Below are 19,549 nucleotides of genomic sequence, written 5' to 3'. Positions count from 1 at the left end.
ATGGGTGATTCAGTGTCCCCAGAGAACCATGCAGAGAGGAGTTCATTAGTAGTATTTGCAATACATTAGAAGATGGATTTTCAACCCTGCAGTCCACCATGGAGTTTGTGGCAACTGCAAGGGCATCTGCAGTGGAGGCATCTATGGCATCCTATGGATTCTTCCTATGGATTCTTCCTATGGATTCTTCCTATGTATGCTCAAATTGCTGCCAAAGAGGCCTAGGTGCCAGACTAGGCAAAGTTCTTTTCCGGGTGGCAAAGGATTGGGGATGGGTTGCATATGAGCATTGCATGGGGCTTTGTTGATCCCATTGAGACCATATGGTCTTCTTCCCCACAGGTCGGTAGCCAGACTGAGCCCTGTATTAGTGCCATGGCAGGAATGAACATGAATGATGATGTTGTCTCTCATGATGACATGTGGGCCAGCTTGTCCATGCAGCAACACATGAGATCATTCTTAGGATTTGGCTAACATGAGACAAGGGCTATCTCAGCCCAGAAAAAGACAGGGCCTTGGTTATGCTGGGTCCTCACTGACTCCAGGAGTCCCTGATTGGCCTTGTATTTCCCTGTTTTTCTTTTTTTCTCTTTAACACCCCCAGGCTTCTCTTTTCTGTCACCGTGCCTCCTTTCATTTCTCCCCTCTCAGGTACTCTGCCCCCCCCAAATCCCTACCCCAACCCTTCAGCACTCCTTGACCTTCCTACTCACAGCCTACCCTCCCAGGCTTGAGTCCCTCTTAGATAAGCCTACAGCTTCCCTCTGTTCCCCTTCCCCTTGGCATCCTCCGAAGGGCCCATCGAGGCACTCATCACTGCCACCTTACAAGCAGCAACCCCAACTGTCCCATTCTACTCTCTCACCAACCTTCCTGCCCAGCGCGCCTGCTGGGGGCTAATCTTGCCAATCTCCTTCCTATCCCACTCACCCCTCCCAGTGCTGACCCTGTGGACTCTGCCAGTGGATCAGCTATCATCGTCCCTCTCCGCATCTCCCTCGCATGTCCGTTCACTTGTGAATAAGGCCCTTGCCATCCATTGTGGATGATTGCATTGACATCATGGCCTTGACGGAAACCTGGCTGACGGGTGATGATACGTTCCCCCTTAATGCAGCCTCCCCGCCTGGCTGTATCTTCCACCACTTGCCCCGCCCAGACCTCCGCGGTGGCGATGTGGCCCTTATCACTAAATTACACCTTGCTCTGTCCCTCTACTCCTCTGGCACCTTCTCTTCCTTTGAGCATCTCACTTTGTTCCACCCCTGTCTCTTCTCCTTTAAAGTCCTCGTTCCACACCGCCCACCCAAGTACCACGCCAAGTTTCTTACTGAGATATCTTCACTGCTTTCCTCCCTCAGCTTCTGCACCGAGCGACTTCTCATCCTCGATGATTTCAACCTCCATCTCAACTCATCATGCTCGCTCTCCTCTGAGTTCACTGCCCACCTATCCTCCCTTAAGAAAAAGCGGGAACAGGGCACTGAGTTAGACGATCAGCCATGATCATTTTGAATGGCGGAGCAGACCCGAAGGGCCGAATGGCCTACTCTTGCTCCTATTTTCTATGTTTCTATGTCTAATCTCTCCCTCCATACAAACTCCCCTACCCATATTCACTTGGCCTCTTCCATCATGTCAATCACGGATAAGGCCATCTCTGATCACTTCCATGTATCCCTCTCCACCCACATCCCCCTTCCCCCTCCCAATTCCACTTCCTTCTGTGACCACCCCTGGAAAAAAACTCTCCCCCCAAGTCACTTACAACGGCACTTTCAAACTCCCAACTGTCTAGCCTTTGGCCCGCCATTCACCACGATATTTCAGCAGCTGCTGAATCACACCCTCATCTCCACCTTTGATGCCATTATCCCCATTAAAACCATTACTCTCTCTCACCCTGGTCATTCCCCCGGTACGGTTGTTCTTCGAGTCAGACACGATGGGCTGAATGGCCCCCTTCTGTGCTCTATCTTTTCTATGGTTCTATGGTTCTATCGCCCTCATCTCCACTCCCTTAAGTCCAAGGGACACAGACTTGAACGTTTATGGCAGACAATTGGTTTAGCCATTCATCGCTAGATATGGCTGGACCACATAAAGCACTATCGGGTCCTTCTCTCCTCTGCCAAAACTGCTCAATATTCTAGGATCATCCTGGAATGCAAAGATAACCCCCGGCTTCTCTTCTCCACTACAAACCCGTCTTCTTAAACCCCTCTCGTCTGCTCTCTCCATCCTCACCTCCAACGAAAAGTGCCAGGAGCTCACGGCCTTCTTTGTCATAGAAACATAGAAAATAGGAGCAAGAGAAGGCCATTCAGCCCTTCGGGCCTGCTCCGCCATTCAAAATGATCATGGCTGATCGTCTAACTCAGTACCCTGTTCCCGATTTTCCCGTTTCCCTTGATCCCTTTAGCATAAAGAAATATATCTATCTCCTTCTTGAATACATCTAATGAATTGGCCTCCACTGACTTCTGTGGTAGAGAATTCCACAGGTTCACCACCCTCTGAGTGAAGAAATTTCTCCTCATCTAGGTTCTAAATGGCATACCCCATATCCTGAGACTGTGACCCCTGGTTCTGGACTCCCCAGCCATCGGGAACATCCTCCCTGCATCTAGTCTGTCTAGTCCTGTTAGAATTTTATATGTTTCGATGAGATCACCTCTCATTCTTCAAAACTCTAGTGAATATAAGCCTAGTCGACCCAATCTCTCCTCATACGTCAGTCCTGCCATCCCAGGAATCAGTCTGGTAAACCTTCGTTGCACTCCCTTCATGGCAAGGACATCCCTCCTCAGATAAGGAGACCAAAACTGCACACAATACTCCAGATGTGGTCTCACCAAGGCCCTGTATAACTGCAGTAAGACATCCCTGCTCATGTACTCAAATCCTCTTGCAATGAAGGCCAACATACCATTCGCCTTCCTAACTGCTTGCTGCACCTGAATGCTCGCTTTCAGCGACTGGTGTACAAGGACACCCAGGTCTCGTTGCACCTCCCCTTTTCCCAATCTATCACCATTCAGATAATAATCTGCCTTTCTGTTTTTACAACCAAAGTGGATAACCTCACATTTATCCACGTTATACTGCATCTGCCATGTTCTTGCCCACTCACCCAACTTGTCTAAATCACATTGGAGCCTCTTTGCATCCTCCTCACAGCTCACATTCCACCCCAGCTTTGTGTCATCTGCAAACTTAGAAATGTTACATTTAGTTCCCTCATCCAAATCATCGATATATATTGTGAATAGCTGGGGCCCAAGCACTGATTCTTGCAGTATCCCACTAATCACTGCCTGCCACCCGGAAAAGGACCCGTTTATTCCTACTCTCTGTTTCCTGTCTGTCAACCAATTCTCAATCCATGCCAGGATATTCCCCCCAGTCCCATGTGCTTTAATTTTGCACACTAACCTCTTGTGTGGGACCTTATCAAAAGCCTTCTGAAAATCCAAATACACCACATCCACTGGTTCTCCCCTATCTATTCTACTAGTTACATCCTCAAAAAACTCCAGCAGATTTGTTAAGCATGATTTCCCTTTCATAAACCCATGCTGACTTTGTCCAATCCCGTTAATGCCCTCTAAGTGTTCTGTTATCACATCTTTTATAATAGACTCTAGCATTTTTCCCACTACTGATTTTAGGCTAACTGGTTTGTAATTCCCTGTTTTTTCTCTCCCTCCTTTTTTAAATAGTGGAGTTACATTTGCCACCCTCCAATCTGTAGGAACTGTTCCAGAGTCTATAGAATTTTGGAAGATGATCACCAATGCATCCATTATTTCCAGGGCCACTTCCTTTAGTACTCTGGGATGTAGATTATCAGGCCCTGGGGATTTGTCAGCCTTTAGCCCCATTAATTTCCCCAGCACTATTTTATTACTAATACTGGTTTCCTTCAGTTCCTCCCTCTCACTGGACCCTTGGTTCCCTAACATTTCCGGGAGGTTATTTGTGTCCTCCTTTGTGAAGACAGAACCAAAGTATGTGTTTAATTGTTCTGCCATTTCTTTGTTCCCCATTATAATTCCCCCCATTTCTGACTGTAAGGGACTTACATTTGTCTTCACTAATCTTTTTATCTTGACATATTTGTAGATGTTTTTACAGTCAGTTTTTATGTTCCCTGCTAGTTTACTCTCATTAATATTGAGACTATCCGTTCAGCTGCCTCTGACACTTCCTTGCCTTCCCTAGCCCCCCAAGCCAAACTTCCCCTACGGTTCCCCCCTGCCCTACCCCTAAACTCACATCTTTCTCTAGTTTCTTTCCTATCACCCCTCGTGCCCTCTCTGAGCTCATCTTGACCATGAGGCCCACCTCCTGCTCCCTTGTCCCTATTCCAACTAAACTGCTGACCACCCACCTTCATTTCCTGGCCCCCATGTTAGCTGACACTGTTAACGGTTCCCTCTCCTCAGGTACTGTCCCCCTCCGCTTTAAATCTTCCCTCATCACCCCCTCCTCAAAAAACCAACCCTTGGCCCCTCTGTCCTTGCAAACTACTGCCCCATCTCCAACCTCCCTTTCCTCTCCAAAGTCCTTGAATGTGTTGTCGCCTCAGAAATCCGTGCCCATCTTTCCCGCAACTCCATGTTTGAATCCCTACAATCGGGTTTCTGCCCCGCCACAGTTTTGAAACGACCCTTATCAAAGTCACAAATGACATCCTATGTGACTGTGACGATGGTGAACTATCCCTCCTCATTCTTCTTGACCTGTCTGCAGCCTTTGACACGGTTGACCGCACCATCCTTCAATGCCTGTCCTCTGTCGTCCAGCTGGGTAGGACTGCACTCGCCTGGTTCCATTCTTATCTATCCAGTTGTAGCCAGAAAATCACCTGCAATGGCTTCTCTTCCCATTGTGGTGAAGGAGGATACAGGTGAGGTAGTGGATTGGACACCTGAAGAAGAGATATGGCTCTTTAAAAACAATTTGCATTAACCTTCTTACACAAAGACCGAGGAAGGACTCGGGAGTCAGACAGGGTTTTTTGGCTGTATGGGCCAGGCAGGTATTGGAATCGCACCTATAGTGGCGTGGGTTCTCGCTGGCCCCTTGCAAATGAGGTCCCCTCCTGCTGGCCGTACAAACTTTGACGGGGGGGGGGGTGGGGGGGTTGGTGGTCAGTGCTGGAGGACGCTGATGAACACAAGCCCAGTGTAACTCCAAAGTCACAATCCATGGATTTTCAGGGGCAGGATTGTTATTGTAGTGACCAGATGTTGAAGTTAAGAGAAGATCAAGTACAAGAGTGGGACAACTTCCTCCAGCAACCCACAATAAGCTATCCTCCGCACACTCTTTAGGCTGTTGCTATTCTTGCTGTTCCCCTTGCTACCTGTGTCAGCCTTCCTACACCAGGGGTTCCACAACTCGATCTCTTTACGTGGCAAAGTTGTGCAGTATGCAGTAATATGTGGCATAACTCAGTGATGGCTTCCTTTGTAAAGTGAGGCCTCAGCAGGTACTGCTCCTTAGACAAATGCAGGTATGGGTGCCTCTATCTGTATATTCTGGTGTAAGTCTACCAATGGATTGGTGACGCCTCAAGTGCTGCCTCACCAGACTGGCATTCCTCTGTTGCTCCTTCTCTTTGTCCAAAAAGTAAAGATACAGGAGAATTCTCACTGAGGTGCCCATTGTGGTACTGTTGTCCAGCCTTACCATGGGAGCTTTCTTAAGGCCTTCTACTTTCTTTTGCGCTTGTTCCAAGGTCCTGTGACACTGTATACAGCGTTGACCTGCTAGGCATGCTGCACTGCTGTCCTCTAGGATGGCTGCCCTGGAGCGCCAAACAGGGCGACCCACCTTGAACCCACAAAATGCAGCAGCACCTCAACTCCGCCAACCATCAAACAGGGTGTTTGGGTGTTGTGCCAGCCACTCCATCACTTGCCGACAGACTTGATTTCCTGCCTCCACATTTGTTTGAACATCTACTGTTTTTTTGCCAACCACTTCTTTTGCCCAACACTACCCTTGGATAGCCAGATTTTATTATCCCCTCCCCTCCCCTTCCCTCCCCCCCTCTCCATGTAGTCACTTGCCTTTATGTAGATGCAAATCTTTAAATTCCAACCCTTCCCTCTTTTTACAAGTGCTCAGTAGCCCTGATTCCGGCTCTTGTATTTTTATTTTGTGTGTTTTTTTTTCAGCTGGCATTTGGGCTTTCATGAGCCTTTGTGCGAGTTGTGCTTATTATTTATTTGCTCTGAGATTCCTTTATTGGCATCAGAGGTTTGGGCAATAGGGATCCTCCAAGCCGACAAGTCCGTAGAACGAAGAGGAACTGCAGGGCGATGCCAGGCAGGTCAGGATCTCTGGCCTCCTGTCGACGCTGGTACCCCCACATCTGCAGTAGGAGGTAACATGCCTCACTTCAGCAGACATTGCGCTGGCGGAGGCTTCTCTTCCCCAAGGAAGCAGTGCCAGCAGCCCCCTATACCCAGAGGAGAACAGCAGAGGGAGAGAAAAACGAAAGACAGAAAGACTTTACCAGCTTTAAAAATTCACACATTTTTTCTTTCATGTTACATCTGTAGAAATTTTATTTACTTTTGTAATGCCAAAAATTATAAAGTAGAATTAGTAAACCTTATAGAATGATATACTGGGTGTGGGAATCCCCTCACTTCTACTGATGACCCAGTTGCCAATTAGCTCTTCCACAAATCTGATAAGCTTATGAATAGTTTAAGGAATTTATAGTGTGGCTATATAGTATTGCTTTAAATACAAAATTGCTGAGGAGCATGATGTATTGTACATTTTCTTCAAGATCACACCAAAAATCAGCTACAGTTGCAAGACCACTAAAGTTAACTATTTTGTTTTTACAGGATTTAAAAATTTGTACAGGTAGATGCTCAAGGCCAGACGTAGATGCAACAGAAAGGTTACTGCAAAACCTTCCAAATTCTGAGGACTTTTTCAGCGACCTTCCTGAGGACGAACTCATGCAGGTAAACAGTGTAGAATAAAATTGATTTTTTTTTCTTGTGTTTGGGAAGGGAATGAGTGACATGTACAAAGATAGACAGAAAAACCGAGAGACATATAAGGGAAGAATTACTCTGATTACTATAGCAACATTGTAACTACATTCTTTTTGAATGCATTTATGATGTTGCTATACATAGTGATCTTAGAGAGAAACAGACAGAGGGTCCAAGAGAGTGGGGGAAATAATGGGATCCCTACCCTACACAGCACTGGTGCTGTTCAAGCATTCGGTATGTTTGTGGAGGAATGAGATGATCTCGCTAATATAAAGTCAGCTCAGTCATTTGAAAAATGCTTCCAGTGTGTAGCACACAATGCGCTGGAATTTCGAGGAGCAGCAGCCAGTCAGGGGCCGCTGGCTGATGTATGCGTGGCGTACCACCAGGATTTTCCAACAGGAATAGGGAGAATCGGGGGTGGGGGGTGGGCCAGGGGTGTCACGGGGGTATCAGGCAGGGCATTTAAATTTTTTAACTTGGGGCTTCTTCTTCACTGCTTGTTCCAAATGAAGCACTCCTCATGTACTCCAGTTGCATTGTAGACGGAACCTCAATGAATGGGGCCGCCACCATGGAATGTGGTAGGCACCTCAGGTGTGTCCTCAGGCCTCTGCACCCAACAGCATAAAAAATGTATCAGGTACCTGCTGCTGAAATTAGCTTTAGTGTGTAAAAGTTGCAGTGCATCTTTTTAGAATATATGGAAAATAGAGATGAATTCCAGCTGGGATCTATTCGGAAGTTTCTAAATTTCTTCTATTCAGATTTGGAAGATATATATAGCCCATAAGATAAATGCTACTTTTTTAAGAAAAAAAGCTTTAACAGCTCATTAAACTTGAAGCTAGTCCATTAAAAGTTAATGAAAGAGTTGAAATTCAAATTTTGCATTTGATGAAGTGTAAAGTAAAGTTTTGAATCCCCATGAGCCTCATGTGCTCAATGATGCTAATTTTACATCAGAACATTTCAAGAATTAAATAGAATCCAAAGATGATTTTAAAGTTAAAATGTAAAATAATATTTTAAATATAACCAGATGAAAAATATTAAACAGGCACAGGAGAACTCCAAAGATCAGATGTTCTGAGGCATTTGTGTGAATATAAACAGTAGGCTGATTGGGGTATCAGTGATCTCTTCCTTACCAAATATTAATTCAATCGCCAATTTAAGTAGGCTGACGCTGTGTGTAAGTCTAAGTTTAATTTTCAAGGTAAATTACTGTATCCATTTTACGAGACTCTGCCAGCAGTCTGAAACCTTGCTGATGGCCGTCACAGGCCAAAAGAATTAGGCCTCCAACCTTGTCTGCCCAAAACTTTGCAAACAATTTTGTGACGTGCGATTTTTGGGGTTAGAAGGAGGCCATGTTGCAGGCATGCATGTGCCTCCTTTAAATGGAATATTTACGTAAATTAAATCCTTGCTGAATTTTCTGATTTTGGATGACATGCTCTCCTGGGCTCCACAAGGAAAGTTTAGGCCTCTGCCACCCCGGGCCCTCTCCTCTTCCTACCCGCGGAATCCACCTGGGCTGCCCAATCTTCACAGGGTGGCAGTTGGCCAGCTGCCTCTTTACGCCTGTTTTGGGTGTTCAGGCAAACAGCTGGGTGGCGAAATGGTAATGAGGCCCCTCCATTAAAAATTGACCAGGTCTCCCACAGCAACTCGCGGGCAGGAAATCCAGCACCTCGCCCCTGCTTTCCGCCCTCTTTAACGATATTAATCCAGTCCTTGGCACTTATCATTATCAGACTGATGACCATGACATGCCCTCTGTATCCCACACATGACTTATAGGTGGTTTCCTGCTAGAAAACCATACTTTCTCTCCAGCATATCTCAAGCCTTTGTATCGGACCAGAGGAGAGCATTATAGAGGGGAGTCAATTATATCTACAATTTATTTATAGACATAAAATGGAAGATATTTGGTAATGAAGTGCATATTGCTGAAAAAGATTTCTGGATATCTCAATATAAGATTAATTCTACAGAACAGACAATTGATATTTGGCAATTGATATCAGGAAGTTTTAAAAAATTAGTTTTCTGGATGTCGGCATTTTTTGCCTAAGAAGGTGGTGGGGGCCACTACAGGGGCATTAAGTCAACCACATATTGTGGGACCAAGGTCACACGTAGGCCAGACTGAGTAGGGATGATAGGTTCCCTCCCCTGAAGGACATTAGTGAACCAGTTGGGATTTTACAAAAATCCAGCAGCTTTTTCTTGGTCGTTTTTCTGGCTGTTGGCCACAAATTACCGGCTTTATTGAATTCAATTTCACAGCTTGCTATGGGTGCTAGTCCAGTACCATAACCACTTGGCTACCGTTCTCCTTACTTAAAGTCATTTCAAGAGATTTAGAAAGTAATTTGAAATCTAGCCACATTCCCATTTACACCACAGCTGCAGAAGTGCAGTCAATTCTTTATAGATACTAATGTATAATTGGGGCAGTTTTTCATTCTTCAGAGTTAAAGGGCCCGATTTTAGCACCCGCTATCGGGTGCGTTCTCGGCGGGGGGGGCCTCGAAAATCGGGAAATCCAGGATCCCGACCGGATCCCGCCTCGATCCCGCCCACTTCCGGGTTCCCCGCTGACGCGCCGGCGTGCGCGCGCAGCCCCCGCTGGTGGGAATCCCGCAGGCAATTAAAGCCAGCGGGATGCCACTTGAGAGTATTTATGTAGCTATTTCAGGTCATTAACTGACCTGATTAAGGGACTGTGTGTGATTTTGGATCAACATGGGACTGTTTCCCACACTGGGGGAAACACTCCCAGATCGAATGGACGTGTTGCAGCTGTCAGCCTGTGGCAGCTGCAAAGGTCCATTTGACAGGTGTGGGGGGGAGACCCTCACCCATTGCAGGAGGCCACTCTGTCACTTGGGACAAAGTTTGGCCTCCACCACCCTCCTCCTGACGGTCAAAGTCACCAACCTGCACACTTACCCCGGGGTCCGGAGACATGTACCTACCTTGCGGACCCCCTCAGATGTACATCTTCCGGATGGGGGCCGCCGTAGCTGCAGTCATGACCTCCTCGGAGGGTGAACAGCATCACCAGCCTCGCCATCAACGCCGTCCACCTCTGACACGTGGAGCTCCACAACAGAGTGCTGTGACACATCCACCTGTACAGCAGGAGGGAGGGCTACCGCAGAGAGAGATGCGTCGCAGAGGGCACTACCCTCGCCACAGGGTCCACAGACCGAGGCTCAGCCTCCTGGACCTCTCTGAGCAGCAGTGCACATGGAGGCTCAGAGTCACTCGGCATGTAGCCGTGGACATCTGCAGCCTCTTTCATGCCGAGCTGCTCCTGGCTGGCCCGTGCACCATCTTCCTACCTGTCGCTGTCAAAGTCACCACTGCCCTCCCGAACTTCTCCTCCGCAGCCTTCCAGGGTGCAACCGGGGACATCGCCGATGTCTCTCAGTCGTCTGCGCAGAAGAGCCCTGCAAATACACCTACACCCACTCTGCAGTGACACAATGGGTGGCATCAGTGGTGGGTCCTCATAGTGATACCCAGGAGCGGGCATTATTGCACAAACCGGACAGGATTCGCGAAAACATGGCAGTAGTGGTGCCAATATAATGTGTGATGTGAGTTGTTCTGAAATTCAATAGAAGTAACAACCATGACAAACCCTCAAACACCCTTGTGCAACCCCTTCATGCTCACGACACGTTTGCCTTACGCTGCCTACTGCACATATGTGATGCATGCCCTGTGGCTGCAGCACAGGTGGTGGCAGGTTGAGTGAGGCTGGCCGTGAGAGAGATGCACAAGAGGGTGAGTATGGGATAGAGCCATGACATTGTATGAGGATTGGGTTGCGTGGTAGTGGCGGGGTGAGTACTGGCGAGGTGAGTAGGTGCAGGTAAGATGAGGATGGGCTTTGAGTGGGTATGAGGGGTGATGTGACAGAGTAGTGTTGGCAGTGCCGAAGGAGATGTGGGGTGGGGGCAGTGATGTGGCAGACGGAGTGTAGGGGAAAGACTACGTGTACTCACTGTGGCTGACCTACTGAGGTCATTGGACCGCCTCCTGCACTCTGTGCAGGTGGGCGATATGTTGGTGGCGCAGGTGACCCCCTCTGCCACCTCGAGCCAGGCCTTCCTGGTGGCAGAGGCAGGCCGCTTCCTCCCGCCCGCCGGGTGGAAGATCTCTGTCCTCCCCCTCCTCCTCACCCCATGTATTGATACCTGGGGTGAGGCATCATTAAACTGGGAGCAGCCTTCCCCCTGGGATGCTCCATGCAGTCATCTTTGCTATTTGTTGTAGCATCTGTCAGTGGAGGACTGCCCCTTTAAATAGAGCGCCTCCAGCTGACTGTGATGTTACTGTGATCTTACTGTGCATGCGCAGCCCGCCCGACGCGCAGACCAGCAGCGGGGAACCCGGAGGAGCAGGTAAGTGGCTCCAATTAGTGCGTTGACTGCTACGATCGCGCGGGAAACCCACTAATTTCACCGGGCGCGTTATCCACCCGCCCGCTTGCCCACCCGCCGAGAACCCGCACCCCTGCTAAAATCGGGCCCAAAGTCTCTCAACAATGGAGTTATGCTGCTCCTGGAGAAAAAAATAATCAAACTGATATAAATTATCAATGTTAATCTAATTTAATACCTCTCAATTCATGAACTGAATCAGGTAGCTTGGAGTATAAACCTTGATCTGGTCTGAAGGTAGCCTTTATAGGTAACTGTGCAAATATCAATTTTACTATTCTAGGCAAGGCAAAATGTCAGTCGGTGGTAAATTGTAATGATTTCAAAAAGCCCTAAGCATGTCAACTCAAGACATTTACCATCTTAATGGGTCTTGAAAATAATTTAAGATATTCTCATTTACTAGAATGTTGGAACATGTATAGAAAGCTTTCAGTGAGTTTTGAAAGCATTTAAAAATCTTAAAATACTTCAAAATATGTCCAAATATTTAAAGAAATTCAGAAATATTTTAAATGTACTTGACATTTATTTTGAAATGAACATTTAGCTTTTCATACACGGGGAGATTCTTTTTCTCATGTATGATTCCTTGAGTTAAACCACACTGCTGTGTAAAATCAAGCAGGACCATCTCAAAGCTCCATATGAGATGTCATTTTTCTAGCACATTGACCCACCAATTAAAGTAAAAAATGTTGAATAACTGTCCAACCGTAACAATGTGCGTCTGTCTACACAAACATTTTACATCCAGGTGGGTTTCATTATCTAACCTTGCTCTGATCTCCAGAGCTAATGCAATCCCCATTCTGTCATTTACTCTCTCCTCATCTACTTTCACTATTCTGTGATAGTATCAAAATTATTATTTTCCCTTATCATGTGTTTTTCTTTTCCTTTCTATTACAAGGTGATTGAGAATGTCTTACAGAATTTTTCTGAGATAGCAATGAATTCATCCTCGATGAAAGGAGTAGAGAAAGCAAATACATTTCTTAATTTTATTACCTCACATCCTGACAAACTGACTGTTGCGTCACAGGTACGGTGAGTTTGTTTTTCTGTCATGCCAAATTTTTAAAACTATGGCATAAATGGGGAACAATATTTAGTTGTAACCACAAATCACACATTTCTTTTAATATACTCACAGGTAGTCTCAGGTGCCTTATAATGTTGTAATGTTTAGGTCAATCAAAGGGAAGTTGTAATTGCTTGAAAGTTTCAGGCTCCTGCTCAGTGACAGGCTTTCGTTTATTTAAAGATTGTTTTACATCTGTAACAAGTATGATAAGTATAATGCCTGGTGTGTGATAATTTATATATGTATGATGATTTTACCATAATGTTGCTCATGGTAAGTTGGAAGGTACACTGTTTTATGCTATATAATGTACAAAATATTATCAGGGTCATCCACTTACAATGATTGAATAAATCAAACTTTGTTTCTATTAAAGGTTACTATAGGAGTATGAGTGATATTTTCAGGCTCAAATTCCATTATCATGTGCATTATTTAGATGGAAAAGGATATTCTGGGTCCCAGCCTTGTCTCCAAGTTTCCAAGATGGCCTTGTAGGGGCCAAGCCTCCACCCGCCCCGTACAAGGCCATTGTCATAAATGGGGCAGGGCTGTGGGAAGAGACTCTGAACATCAGCGACCCTGCACTCCAGGCCTTCTTTAGGACCGTGAGTATGGTTAGCATAGCTAGCGGCCAACCCACCAGCTGTTGTGGGGACCACCTGGGGTTCTAGGCTGAGATTATGACTTGGACCCCCAAAGCTTTTTTAAAATGGCCCCGATATGTAAGTTGCTCCACTAGAGACAACTCCTTGGCAACAGGTACTTACAATGGACTTTCCAACTTCACTGTAAAGGTGGGCACCCCAGATGTTCCCCTAGTGGCATGGGCACCCACCAATGGTAGAGAAATGAAGGGACCTCGTTCTGAACCCGCAAACATTTGTGTGGTCAGCGGCGAAGCTTTAAAGTGGGTGCCTCTCAGCACTAATGCTAGATACCCTGTCCTGTAGATTTTCTGTTTGGTTGTTGAGGGCTCTAGGATAGAATGGCAATGGTATGCTATTATTTCTATTGAACAATAAATATTGAATGGATTTCAAAACCACAGCAGGGCTTGCCAGATGGTATGTGTACATGTATTTTGAAAGTTTGTGTGCTCTTACTTCTACTCAGGACATAGCCAGTAACTCACTTCTGACCCTGAGTGACAAATTGGAGAATCTTCTTGTTCTAAGGCCGAGTGACATAATGCGGAAGCTGTCCGCAGCAAAATATGGTTTATACGGGATTGATAATCTGATAAATGCTTCAGTGGCAACAAATAGTTTGGATGTGGAGAAAGAAAAGGTAAAGATCCTTGAATGTTATTCAGGTGAGAATGTTGAGAATTGAATGGCTTGGAATTTTGTAGTGGAATAAATAGCATGAATCAGTTTTCATGTAGACTTCATCTTCAATAGTGAGTGGACATAATTTTATTTATGTTAATTCCAATGGTACTGTTGGGCAGGAGTGAAATGAAAATAGTCTGATTTAGGTAGCCTTGTGAACCAGATTGATGACTGGTCCTTTTGAATTCCTACTTGCTTATAGAGATTCATAGCAACACCACACAAATAAAAGTGCACAGCGCAGAATTATACGGGGCTAGTTAAGCCTTTTCTTTAAATGTACTTCTGGCGAGTTTCACAGGACTGCTGCTGTTGTTTTGCTAAAGCAAATAAAATGTGATAGGAAGAAAGCATTTCAGCGAAAGGAGGTACCTCAGTGACTGCATGTTAATCAAATCAAATCAGAAAACAATTGGTATGAATGAGTATCAAATCAATTACAGTTAGGCTGCTTGTATTTATTTGAGAAAAATTAAAATTTCCTTCACTTTGGACAAATTCAGATATTGATGGATTTCAGATGGACTGTGCCTTTAATACATGAGGTGCTACATTATAGATCTTGCAAAAGATTCTCATTAAAACAGGAAACAAGAGAATTGACTCAATGCCATGTGTTTCTTTAGGAGAAATAGACAGGGATTCAGATAGGAGTAGATTAATGCCATACCTGCCTTTTGATACTTGTTTATTGCTATGTGTTTTGATACAGGTTTGGGACAATCCATTCTTTTTGATTCTGATTTCATAGAATCATAGAAAGTTATGACACAGAAGGAGGCCATTCGGCCCATCGTGTCCGTGCCGGCTGAAAAAGAGCTATCCAGCTTAAAACCACTTTCCAGCACTTAGTCTGTAGCCCTGTAGGTTACGGCACTTCAAGTGCACATCCAAGTACTTTTTAAATGAGCTGAGGGTTTCTGCCTCTAACACCCTTTCAGGCAGTGAGTTCCAGACCCCCACCACCCTCTGGGTGAAAAAATTTCTCCTCAGCTCCCCTCTAATCCTTCTACCATTAACTTTAAATCTATGCCCCCTGGTCACTGTCCCCTCTGCTAAGGGAAATAGGTCCTCCCTATCCACTCTATCTAGTCCCGTCATAATTTTATATACCTCAATTAAATCTCCCCTCAGCCTTCTTTGTTCCCGAGAAAACAACCCCAGCCTATCCAATCTTTTCTCATAGCTAAAATTCACCAGCCCTTGCAACATCCTTGTAAATCTCCTCTGTACCCTCTCCAGTGCAATCACATTTTTCCTGTTATGTGGTGACCAGAACTCTAGGCAGTACTCAAGCTGTGGCCTAACCAATGCTTTATACAGTTCTAGCATAACCTCCCTGCTCTTATAATCTATGCCTCGGCTAATAAAGGAAAGTATCCTGTATGCCTGTCTAACCACTTTATCTACCTGTCCTGCTACCTTCAGGGATCTGTGGACATGCACTCCCAGGTCCCTTTGTTCCTCTACACCTCTCAGTATCCTCCCATTTATTGTGTACTCCCTTGCCTTGTTTGCCCTCCCCAAACGCATTACCTCACACTTCTCTGGATTGAATTCCATTTGCCACTTTTCTGCCCACCTGACCAGTCCATTGATATCTTCCTGCAGTCTACAGCTTTCTTCCTCACTATCAACCACACGGCCAATTTTTGTATCATCTGAAAACTTCTTGATCAAGCCCCCCCCCCCCTCCCATTCAAGTCCAAATCATTAATATATACCACAAAAAGCCAGGGGCCTTTAGTGATTTAGTGCTATCCATTCCTTTTGGTACTGGTTTAGCGCTATGCATCCTTTTTACTATTAATATATGGTGTACATCCATGCACGTGGTATTTGGTAACCTGTGTACATTTTTTCTGGTAATTGATTGAAACTTCTATAGATAATTTTAAAGAAAAATATCAAATATATTATAGAATGGCAGATTGACTTTTTCGGTAAAATTAACAACAGGAGCAATTTCATCTCTGTGGTCAACATGCATTTGTTTTCTCAACCAGCCAGTTGCAAAAAGAGAGATGTGCCTTAATCCATGGGAATTTAAAGTGGTGCATCTGAGGTCCTGATGGACTGCTGCCAGTCCATATTGCAATTCCCTGGCAGTCAAATGGAGTCTACCACCTGTTTGTACATCAGTCTATTAGCAATTTGAAATTGCACACTTTAAACTCTTACATTTCCAATCCATATCAGATTCCATATTTAAAGTCTCTATCTGAATCCCTGTCTATTTAACACAATATGGGATAAATTTGGGGATTTCGCATTCCTGATGAAGTGTGTTGTGCGACGGGGGCTCATATTGGGATTTTCAGTTGCAGAGGTCAACACACCTGATTCGTGGCCTGGTTGATCCATTGGTTTTAATTAAATGAAACGCAGACTGACCTCCATGCTCAAATTTCCAGCATATAATAATCTTGTTTAGCAAAGCTTGGCACTGGGAATGGTAAATCATAAAATCTGCCACTATCTAATTTACTGATCCAGCAGCTTTAATAATTAGAATTACACTTTCCTTACCTGAACTACTGTTGTACTTTGAACATTTCTACATAACAGAAATACTTATAATTTTATATATCTATATACATTAAAAAAATCTTTCAGCCAGCATATAAATTAATTACTAACTAGCTAATAATAAATATAGCAAAGCTTTGTTTCCCTAATGTAAGTGTCATTCCTGTTAGGCCCTGTGTTCTATGAGGAAAGTGACATTTGCTCGTGCAAAAAATACCTTTCATCACGATGGAACAGGTATGCATTTTAAGGATTTTTTGTGGAAACTTGCAACTAAAAATCTTTTATGATTTCTCTCGCGTTTCCCACATTACAACAGTAACTACACCTCAAAAGTACTTCATTGGCTGTGAAGCGCTTTGGGATGTCTTGAGGTCATGAAAGGCGCTATATAAATGCAAGATCCTTCCTCTCCTTTTCCATCAGCTTATGAGCCCACATGGGTACGCAATATTCCTCAACTGAATAGCAGGCTTTAATATAATTTGAAGACTTGTGAGAGATGTTCAAAATGCTCATCGTTATGAAAATCACCTATTATTACCTTCAACTTTGTATTTAGATGTCAAATATATCTGAAATTCTCCTTGCATCCATGGATAAAATATATTCTTCTCTTGAGAGTCTAATACACGAAGAAGATCCAGTATTTGTTTTACACGCGTCCTCCTTCAGCATTCTCTTAAACAGGTAAAGAGTTTATCTCAGTATGCAGTGTTTGGAGACACCAGCTTTAAAATAATTGCTAAAGTAAACTAGCATGATTTTAAAGGTGCCTTATGAGCATATGTGTCTGTGATTGTTAAAAGACAAAAGAGAATCAGTAGGTGCAGATTAAAATTGAGTTGTGAAGAATTGATGTGTAGTATGTTGTAACAGGAGTGGGTTTCTTGAATTATTGCTGAGTGCATAACTAGAGCAGTGAATGGATCCAAACATTCTTGCTCTCTTGAATTATACCTCACCTAAGAATACTTTTACAGTTACAAAGCAAATAATAGCCCTTCTCCCAAGAAACATCATCTTTCATTTTAATCAGAGCACAGCTATACTAATACACGTAATGCAATTCTCTTTTATTATTACTTCAGGTACAATTCAAGTGAATTGGAATCAAGCAGGATTAACACCTCAGGAACAAATCCGTTTAGTTGCACTTTCCCAAATTCTACAAACCTACAGGATATTTCAGATGATCGTGTTCAAATAAAGGTAAGTATAGGTTTATAGGTTATGATGAATCAGATGTCTCACTGGGAATTATCTGCTTTGGGCTTCCTTGGGTGTGATCCTGTCAACATGTGATCTTATTACATTGGTTAGTAAATTAGTCCTACTCCTACATAAGAGGTGGTACACAGTGGCTATGTAAGCATAGTTTATTTTGTTCCCATGGCTATTTTCTCCCATCGCCTCCCCTCCTTATTGGGGTACAGTGGTAGTTACTTGGGCAGTGGGCATTCTTGATACTTCATTCAAGTGGCTGTAAGTTTGTGACAACGTGTGAATCTAGACAGTGAGTGCCAGCAAGGTACTCAACTGTGGGCACAGCTGAGACATGGTTGCAAGGTGACCAAGGTTTGGAACTAAATATTCCAGGCTATGTGATATTTCAAAAAGACAGGCAGAATGGAAAAGGAGGAGGGGTGGGGGAGGGGGGGTGGTGCAGGGTAGCCCTGATAATAAAGGATGACATTAGGACAGTGGTAAGAAAGGATCTTGGCTCAGAGGATAAGGAAGTAGAATCAGAATGGGTGGAAATAAGAAATAATAAGGGGCAGATAACACTGTTGGGAGTAGTTTATAGGCCCCCTAATAGTAGCTCTACCGTTCCACATAGTAGTAATCAAGAAATAATAGAAGCGTGTAACAAAGGTAATGTAATAATTGTGGAGGACTTTAATCTTCATATAGACTGGACAAATCAAATTGGCAAAGGCAGTCTGGACAATGAGTTCATGGAATGTATTCGAGACAATTTCCTAGAATAATACATCATGGAACCAACCAGGGAACAGGCTATTTTAGATCTTGTATTGTGTAATGAGACAGGGGTAATTAGTAATCTCATAGTAAGGATCCTCTGGGGAAGAGTGATCATAATATGATAGAATTTCACATTGAGTTTGAAAGTGATGAAATTAAGACCGAAACTAGAGACCTAAAATTAAATAAAGCCAATTACATAGGTATGAGGGGCGAGTTGGCTAAGATAGATTGGGAAATTAGATTAAAAGTTATGACAGTAGATAAGCAATGGCAAACATTTAAAGAACTATTTCAATATTCTCAACGAATATACATTCCATTGAGAAATAAAAACTCCATGGGAAAAGTGATTCATCCATGACTAAGTAAAGAAGTTAAGGATAGTATTAGATTAAAAGAAGAGGCCTATAATGTTGTGAAGAAGAGTAGTAAGCCTGAGGATTGTAAGAGTTTTAGAAACCAGCAAAGGATGACCAAAAAATTGATAAAAAGGTAGAAAATAGAATATGAGAGTAAACTAGCAAGAAATATAAAAATGGACTGTAAGAGCTTCTACAAGTATGTAAAAAGGAAGAGCGTAGCAAAAGTAAACGTTGGCCCCTTAGAGGCTGAGACAGGAGAAATTATAATGGGGAATAAGAAAATGGCAGCGATGTTAAACAAATATTTTATATCCGCCTTCACAGTAGAAGACTCAAAAAACATACTAGAAATAGTGAGGAACCAAGGGGCTAATGACAGTGAGGAACTTAAAGTAATTAATATCAGTAGAGAAAAAGTACTGGAGAAACTAATGGGACTAAAAGCCAATAAATCTCCTGGACCTGATGGCCTACATCCTAGGGTTCGAAAAGAGGTGGCTGCAGGTGGATGCATTGGTTGTGATCTTTTAGAATTCCCTTGATTCTAGAACAGTCCCAGCAGATTGGAAGGTAGCAAATGTAACCCCGTTATTCGATAAGGTGCCACATAAAAGGCTGTTATGCAAGATAAGGGCTCATGGGGTTGGGGGTAATATGTATAGAGGATTGGTTAACGGACAGAAAACAGAGAGTAGAGATAAACGGGTCATTTTCAGGTTGGCAGGCTGTAACTAGTGGAGTGCTGCAA

General features: G+C 44.1%; 1 protein-coding gene across 1 annotated transcript in view; it reads left to right on the top strand.

Annotated features, from left to right (window-relative positions):
• Positions 1-19,549, top strand: part of LOC137333431 (polycystin-1-like protein 2) — a 119,269-nt gene that overhangs the window by 27,246 nt on the left and 72,474 nt on the right. The window contains exons 8-12 of the mRNA XM_067997581.1: positions 6,895-6,998; positions 12,414-12,545; positions 13,704-13,877; positions 17,013-17,140; positions 17,542-17,662. Coding sequence (XP_067853682.1) covers positions 6,895-6,998; positions 12,414-12,545; positions 13,704-13,877; positions 17,013-17,140; positions 17,542-17,662 — 659 coding nt within the window. The remainder of the gene's footprint in view (positions 1-6,894; positions 6,999-12,413; positions 12,546-13,703; positions 13,878-17,012; positions 17,141-17,541; positions 17,663-19,549) is intronic.

Source organism: Heptranchias perlo, chromosome 16 (genome assembly GCF_035084215.1).
Source record: "Heptranchias perlo isolate sHepPer1 chromosome 16, sHepPer1.hap1, whole genome shotgun sequence".
In the NCBI taxonomy this organism is placed as follows: Eukaryota; Metazoa; Chordata; class Chondrichthyes; order Hexanchiformes; family Hexanchidae; genus Heptranchias; species Heptranchias perlo.
Note: the sequence above shows the minus strand (reverse complement) of the source record. Positions and strands in the feature narration are given on the sequence as shown.